This window comes from Nicotiana tomentosiformis, chromosome 8 (assembly GCF_000390325.3).
Source record: "Nicotiana tomentosiformis chromosome 8, ASM39032v3, whole genome shotgun sequence".
Taxonomy (NCBI): Eukaryota; Viridiplantae; Streptophyta; class Magnoliopsida; order Solanales; family Solanaceae; genus Nicotiana; species Nicotiana tomentosiformis.
The window spans coordinates 135885953-135894731 of NC_090819.1; the positions used below are offsets into that span (position 1 = coordinate 135885953).

General features: G+C 32.3%; 1 protein-coding gene across 1 annotated transcript; it reads right to left on the reverse strand.

The window, feature by feature from the left end:
* Positions 1–1360: 1360 nt before the first annotated feature.
* On the reverse strand, positions 1361–4031 carry LOC104103878 (cytochrome P450 86A22). The gene is made up of 2 exons (XM_009611820.4): positions 3780–4031; positions 1361–3348 (listed from the first exon to the last, which is right to left on the reverse strand). Exon 2 carries the CDS (start codon positions 3324–3326, stop codon positions 1668–1670), a length of 1659 nt encoding a protein of 552 aa, XP_009610115.1. The 5' UTR covers positions 3327–3348; positions 3780–4031; the 3' UTR covers positions 1361–1667.
* Between the last annotated feature and the right edge of the window lie 4748 nt (positions 4032–8779).

The following is an 8779-nucleotide window of genomic DNA, read 5'->3' on the forward strand; positions in this document are numbered from 1 at the left end:
AGAGATGAGAGAGAGAGGGACCTGAGAGGGTTTTTTTTTGGGCGGGGGGTTCTGGTCTCTTAGGACAGTTATATGGGGGAAAGGGAATTAGTTCTCAACCGTTGGATTAGCTGAGATGAAGGGCCAGGATTAAAGGAGGGAACGAGGTCGTTTGGTTGTTTAAAGAGCTGGACCGATTTTGGAGTGGACTGGGGCAGGTATTGAGTTGGCATTGGGCATGCAAAATTGGCCCAGCAACCCTCTCCTTTTTCCTTCTGTGTTTCATTTTCAAATTTGAACACTTATTTAATACTCTAATTATACCTATTTTGAACCTACAATTAAACTAATTAATTAGCTAAATTTGTGAATTAATGCAAAATTCTAAAACAAAATCCTTCAAACTAAAATGACTAATGATTTTTTTTATATATTCTAGAAATGCAATTAACATGTGATTAAGATCTAAAAATGTAAAGAATAAAATAAAAAATATTTTTGTTATTTTCATGATTTGCAATGCCACTAAATATGCTAAATATGCAAATGAATGCCAAACCAATAAAAATAAAAATAAAATTCTAAAATTTCATAAAAGCAATTAAACTATTTTGGAGTATTCTTAGGAGTATTTTAGGCATAGGGCAAAATTACGTGCTCACAAGTTGTTCCTAACGACGTTTGTCTCTTGTTACATGCATTATTCGTGAAAGTTTAGCTTGGCCTATAGAAATCACAAGAATATTTAGCAGACGAACTTTAACAAAAGGAGGAGAGAATTAATTGAGTTCAAGATGATATATATGGTCCATCTGTTGGCAGTTTTTATATGAAGAATTTCATAATCAGTTTTCACATTGCTAAGAAAACTCAAGCTCTATAATAAGGGTAGGATTATCGGTTACTAGCTAGTCAAAATAACAAAATCTAATCAATCAATAGTGATTGACAAGTATCGTTGCATTTATTGCCGTAAATCTAGTTTTGAGAACGTGAGAGCATTTTTCTAAAGAAATGTAGGGTACATATATCATGGCATGTGGCCCATGAAATTCATGAATTCTTTTAATTTAAATTTACAGATAGCATCAACAAACTCCGTGATGAGGTGGCGAGTAACTCTATGTCCTTAACCAAAAGCTCCAGGTTTAAGCTCTAAGAATGAAGTCGTAGAAAACGTTTTAGCCTCCAAAATAAATCTTCGCATCGCCAATCCAGATTAGTTGGTCCCCAAAATAGATACTGGATACCGAAAGAAATTTAAAAAAAAAAAAAAAAAGAATCTACTAACAATATAATGCAACTCTTTATACATAGCCACCATATATTAATTATCAAAATATTAATAAGACAAATGATACAAGTATTCACAGTGCAGAACTTTAAAATCACAACTGTATTTTATTTCACAAAATGGACTAATGAAGTACAATATCTATATGTATAATCATTTACTATGTTTTGGAACAGAGAAAACAATATGAAGGTGATAAGAAAAGGAAAAAAATTAAAAAAGAAGAAGTTAAGTTGTAACATTCCACTTTGGCAAAAAGTTATCTGGTATACTGAGGAAATAAAAGCCTCTTCAGACATTATTGGTGATTCATCCCAGCCACAAACGATAAATGTTACTGTATATAACTGCTACTATATCAATAACAAATTAATAATACTTGCATTATTTATCTTCAAGCAATCCCATTTACTGCAATAGCCTCTGGTTGATGAATGCCATTATTGATCAGATGCTCTCCAGCACATGACTCAATTTTGCCAAATTTTGCAATTTTAGCCAAAATTGGTGTCAAGTCTCTAGGGGTCACATTCATAACTAGACCATACTTCATGAATAATGTCAGTGACATTTTTTGTTCCACCTTATGGCCTGGCACCACCACGAGCCGGTGGCGGAGTAGCACTGCTGCTACTATTGATTTCATTTGCAAATAAGCCAAGTCTTTACCTAGACAAATTCTTGGTCCTGCATTGAATGCTACAAATCTGAATGCATCTTGAACTTGGTACTTGTTACCGTCTTGTGACATCCATCTTTCTGGCTTGAATTCTAAGCAATCTTCGCCCCATATGAATTTCATTCGACCAGTTGAGTATATTGAATATGTGATATTGGAACCTGCCGGTACAAATGTGCCATCGGGCAAATAATCATCACAAATGACATGTTTTGAGTCCTCAGGCACGGACGGGTAAAGTCTTAGGGTCTCGGATAATGCTGCCTTGAGATATGTCAATCGGTCAACCTCCTCAAACACTAGAGGTTCTTCCAACCACTTTGACGTGTCGTTGCCACGTGTTTCTGCCAGGACGGTGCAGAGTTCGACGAGTATCTTTTCTTCCACCCTCGGATTCAAGCTGACCAACCAGAAGAACCAACTCAGTGCGACGGATGATGTGTCACGTCCAGCTAGGATGAAATTGAGCGCCACGTGTTGGAGGAATTTGTCCGAGTAGGATTCTTTTTTCTTCATGAACCTGGAGAGCAAGTCGTCGTGCTGGGGTCCACCGTTCTGATGATTCAACAACTCTAGCTTACGTGTATTGATGACGTCAGTCATGTAATCGTCCACTTGTTTCAAGCTATGGCTCAGGCTCACCTCCATTCCAAGTCCAAGCATTTTTTTCAACTTCCAAACGAACTCGGGCATGATGAATCGGTGCAATGAGGCTTCGGTGGCTCGGTCAAAGGACGTGGCAAAATTATTTTCAGGTAATTCTGGAGAGAGCGTCTCCGGATCTTTGCCAAAAGCCAAGCCACAAATGTTATCAAAAGTGAGCCGAAGCAAAAGGTCTTGAAGATCAACCGGCTTGCCCTGAACCTGAGCCATCTCAAGAATCGGGCAGAATCGATTCTTGATGGCTCGGTTAACCCATCGACCCATGGCTTGCCTCAAGGTCCGGGTGGTAAATTCCAGCGCAGCAGTCTTGCGCTGGAAAAGCCACGTGTCACCATCTGAATTGAAGATACCCTCACCAAGCAAATCATGAAACACAGCTTGCCAAGTAGGACCCTTGGGATAATTATCAAACTTAACCTTCAATATATGCTCTAAATTTTTTGGATCGCACGTGACTGTCACGAGACCTTGCTTCCGGGCTAAAAATGGAATTGCAAATATGCAGGTTTGGTACGTACCGGTACAGGCCCGAAGATTTTCCGCGATCCATTCATGCATTCGGGTCCCATTTTCAAGAAGGCCGGGTAAACTTCCAACTATGGGCCACATTTTTGGGCCTTTGGGCCCTTTCATGGATTTCGTTATGGATTTAAACCATAGTAAGTAAGCTGCTACAATTGCTATAATCATCATGCCCGTTGATACATCCATATCTTCTAACAACACTAACCCCCTGTCCAAAACATAAAAATATTGTCAAAAAATTGAATTATTTGCAAAAATGGACTTTTTAGGCCACTTTTTAAATTATGCGTTAGCTCAATGGGTCAAATTTAAAACTAATTTAATGATTTTTTGCAAATAAATTTAATCCATCGGCCAAGCGGAGACAAAATCTAAATACAACAACAACAAACTCAGTGTAGAGGAGACCATTTAAATAATGACCACAAAGAAGACAATGTGTGCAAATGCCCCAAAAGAGTTTGTTGTTCATAATATTTGATAAAATGATTTTGGAAAATGTTTGTGTTAGTATTTTGACTAAATGGAGTTTGGTGTTATTTTAATTTCCAAAGAATATTTTTATTTGTTTTTCAAGAAATTTTTGAACCAAATGTCCTTAAAAAAGAGAGTAAAGAACTAGAAATGTCATATGCTTACCTGCAACAATGGCTGTCTAACTTGAGAGATCCTAACACTTGAGCTTCAAGAAGATATAAATAAAAAAGATAACAACTTTATAAAGTAAATTAAAAAAAAAGCAGAAAAATTGTTAATAAAAGCTAAGTGGGAGTTGAAGGGAAAGAAAAGAAGAAAGGAGAAGACCTGTGAGTGACAGAGAAGAAAGAAAATAAAGTGATTTATAGAAGAAGAAGTTAAGTGGAAGAGGAGGTAATAAATGAAGGGGCCGGATTGTTGTTGAAAAACAATAAACTCAAGAATATATAGACATATCACAGTACAAATATTAAAGATTTATATATATATAGATTCATATGCATGATACACGTAAATGTAAGTGTGTGAATGTGAGAGAGGGAGTGTGTGTACTATGTGTATAATCTTTTGATCATATATTGTATGCTAAAACACAGCTTTAAAAGCAAAGAACAATAAATGCCATCAGAGGTCGTTGGAGAGCCAAAAACAGACTTACTTAAAACCAGCTAACACTCTAACACCATTAACTCAGAATCACATGCACATATAATTAGGGGCGGAGCTACAATATCATTTACGGGTTCGGTCAAATTCCGTAACTTTTGCTTACATTAGTACTTGTATGATAAAAACCAATAAATATGTAAAAATATTTAACTGCAAACTCAGTAACTTAAACAGAGTTATATATTCGACGACAATTCAGAACCCATAAACTTTAAATTCTGGCTCCGCGTATAATATATTGAGTATGATGCAAATTTCTCCAAAATCCTATTGATTCTTCTAATGGCTATTTCTTGAACTTCCCTCATTAATAGTCTCCATTATAGGAAACTGATAAAGATACCTTCTACGACTTGGCCTCTGAACAAATGATTAAAATACAGAAACTTTCTTTTTTTATTTCTCCTTTGCAACTGCAATTGTTATATTACTATTCCGGATTAGATGTGGGTTTTTCTTTTTGCCTTTTCTTTTAATGAAAACCAAGTGGAAGTTTTTTTTTTTTCTTTCAAACCTAGCGTTGCTCCCATTATAAATTATCTGCAGAAATTTATATTAATCTTAGTAAGGGATTTTTAATGGGTGCATAAAAATCTTAAGACAAATAAAGGACCAGAGAGAGTAAAGTTTGGCAAAACTATTAAGAAATCATGTAATAATATTCATAAAAAATATTTGATTAATTAAATTGTTCTTATCCTTTCATGAAAAGAGTAATAGTTATAATTATTTGCCTTCATGGAGTAGTTATAAAGCCAAAAATGGAAAAACATAATTAATGCTTTCTTAATTTTCTAAAGTGAAAAAATAATATTTAGACAAAAAAAATTGGATTAAAGTAGGATAACAAAAGCAAGTAAAACACTATGATTCAACTCTTAACCTGCAAATCGAGTCGTGGAAGCAGTCATTAATGTTTGTATTAGGATAAACTGGTCCTTCCCTAAACCATACATGACACAGAATACTTTGTATATCGAATTGCCGTGTATGCAAGAAAGAATAGAGAAATAAAATGCAGCATTCACCTAATTTGGCAGGAAAGAGTTTCTTCTTTAAATTCTAGCATTAAATGAAGAAGAAGAAAAAGTTAATGAGATTAGTTGAGAAAACTATACAAAGACAAACTATACTTAGAAAAAAAAGAATTATTAGCGGTAGTTTTCTTTCTTATTTTATGGGGAAAGATACATGGACCACCGGCATATGTTAGGGAGAAAAATCAGTTAGGTTTCAGTGAAGAATCCAACAATATATATTTTTAACACTTTAATGCTTTAAACTCTTGATCCTATGCACTGCTCACATTTTACATTCTTCGTCAAACACACTCAAAATAGAATATTGACAGCGAAAATTAATTTATATCATATTAATTTGGATTTCATATTCTTTTTCTAACGCAAAACTAGAGTGCATCTTGACGTATTTTTATATAGTTTAATTGACAGATAATTTTTTTACACTATAAGGGGTCGTTTGTTTGATGAAAAGTACAGAGATTATTGAGATGGAATTTTAATATGGGGATTAAATAATGATTGTTATATTTAATGGATATACTTTTATTGATAGTTATTTGGTTCATTGAAAATGAGATATATGGGATATAATATAAACTACATGTTTGATTTTATGCTTAGATAAATTGGGATAAACTTGTGTTTCAATTTTTAACCTTAGATTTTTTGAATGGACTTTGGAGAAGAGCCTTGAAGAAGGGCATCTTGGTTATTTTGGCGTTTTAACTCAACATTAGTAATTTCAGGATTGTTATCCCATATTAAATTAAGTTTGTATAAAATAATATTACAATTGCGCAATATAATTAATCCTAGAAAAGAAACTCAATCAAACACATGATGAAATAATTTAATAATATTTAATCCCTGAATTGTTATCTTTTATCCACAAAGCGAATGACTCCTCAGATTATAATTACCTAAAGGATAGCTATAGGTAATTGTCTACTATAAATAGGATCAATAAAATATAAGGTCAACAACTATATATAATAACAAGTTAAAATATATTAATTGTGTAAACTTTTAGTTGAATACTCTTGGTCACCGGCTATCCTTTGACGACTAGAATGCTAAAATTAAACAAATTGACAAGCTAAATAAAAGAATATGAAAAGTGCACGAAACTTCTTATTAATTAAATTAATTAAGAAAAGGCGCTTAATTGGAAATTAAACTTAGACTAGCCTTCTTGTTTAATGAATTAATTATTAGAGATGCTTCAGGAAAACTTAATATTTTTAAGCAAATCCTGAGTTTTACCTGATTAAGATATGATTACACAGGCCTAAGACTGATCAATAATCATTGATTAGATTGGAATCCTAAAAGGTCAAAAGTAATCCAATGTTAGTAGAACCAAAACTTCCACGTTTCAGCAATCTCAATTCTCAAATAATCTCTATAAGATTACAAATAATAGCAAATGGAGAGAGAGAGAGAGAAGGGAGTTAAAAACATGTGATAGTTAACAAGTACCTATACTAATATGGATGAAAAATAGTGTATTATGATTTCCCAAGCATGCGATATGTACTAATTATTTATAGTAATATATTATCTTTTGAAAGGGAAAGAAAACAAGTAGAATTATTGTATATTATAACTAATAAACACTCAGTCATTTTGAAGTTATTGAATGTGATTGACAATATATATATATATCTTTGCTTGTACTTGCAAAATTAAACATGTATATGATCTTATTATAAATATATATATATATATATATATATATATATATATATATATATATATATCTTTGCTTGTACTTGCAAAATTAAACATGTATATGATCTTATTATAAAAATGTGTCTCTTGTGTGAATTTAGTATAACCAGAGCTCAGGTCTCATGTTTGAATCCTATTTATGAAGTTATCTTTGTTTGGAAATTTTTTGGTGCAAATTCACATTTAATCTAGTTCGAATGCCGGTATTGAAATAACTAATAATAAAATTTAGCATAAGGAAGAAAAACAGCCATTGCGGTAAGTCAATATCTGTAAGTAAACAATGAATACGTAATGATAATTGAAGTTGATTTACAGTCGAGCCTCGTGCACTTATAGGATTCAAGTCATATGCAACATTTACGTCCCCTTATCCAAAGGGTAAAAAAGAAAAAAGAAAAAATCATACAAAAGCAACAAGAAAACAACAGTAAATTTGTTCTTGAAATGTTATTAGCTTTTACTTTCCCCTCTTTTTATCATATATTTAAGAAATTGAAATGATTAGTTCATTACTTTTTTGAAAAGGGAAAGAGCTAGGGGAAATATGTGAGGATAGTGGCGGAGCTAAGGGGAGAAGAATATTAATTACACTGTGTATATAAGGTAATTATTTTATATATATTTATAAGATGTTGAATTCCTTTAGCTTCTCCGCATATTTATTTTTTTAAATTTTTTGGACCTCTTTGATGAAAATTCTGGCCTTGCTACTGTGTGAGGAGATTATATATATCACTTCTCAAATAATTACGAAACTAACATATTATCTTACCATAACAGAATGTTTCTTGTGTGTGAAAGACTTAAGATAAGGAAGAAAAAATAACCATTGTGGTAAGTCAACATTTGTAAGTTAATAATGAATACATAATGACTATTGAATTGGTAGTGAAGAGGTTTGTGTGTAGAATTAGAAAATTAGAAAATTAGAAGAATGGATGTTAGTTGGCAAGTCATTGAAGTCTAAAAAAAGATCTTAGGAAGATTTATGTAGTAACACCCCAGATTTTAGATAATATCTCACATCGACAAAACATGAGAGGGATGATGTGTATATAAGTTAACAAGCTTAAAACTTAGTAACGCGTTTTAAACTCATGAGGATGTAGACCCAGAGCGAACAATATCACTAGCGGGCTGAATTATTTCATATATGCCAAAAACTTGTTTCACCCGACAATAAAGAGAATGTCCAACTGGTTTATAAAACTCAGTATCAGTTCTACGCTGAAAATAAAATTATATTATTTCTTTCCTTCATCTTAAAGAGAATGATACTGTTACTCACATCTAGATTAATAATATAGATTAATAGATACTCTCTTTGGTCTATAATAAGTAATTTTTTTTATTTTTAACACGCTCATTAAAAAAATACTAACTTCTAAAAAAAAATAAGTATTTTGACTAAATTATCCTTAATAAAAATTTACATAAGTAGTTATAGTAGCACTCACCGTAGCTCTGTTTTCTAAGAATAAGTAAATAAGGGTACATGTGGAAAAATAAAGTGCATACTTTCTTAGTTATATAAAAGGATATTTGTTTTGGATCAAAATTAAAAGGTAAAAAAGTTACTTGTTATGAACCAAAAGGAGAAATGAATCTTGAAATTTAAATACAATCAAAATTAAAAAATAGAATGACCTCGAAATGTAGTATGGAAATGGTCCATATGCAATCAATAGTCATAGCCACACAAGTGATTGCAAGATCGAAATATTAGACCTAAGTTTG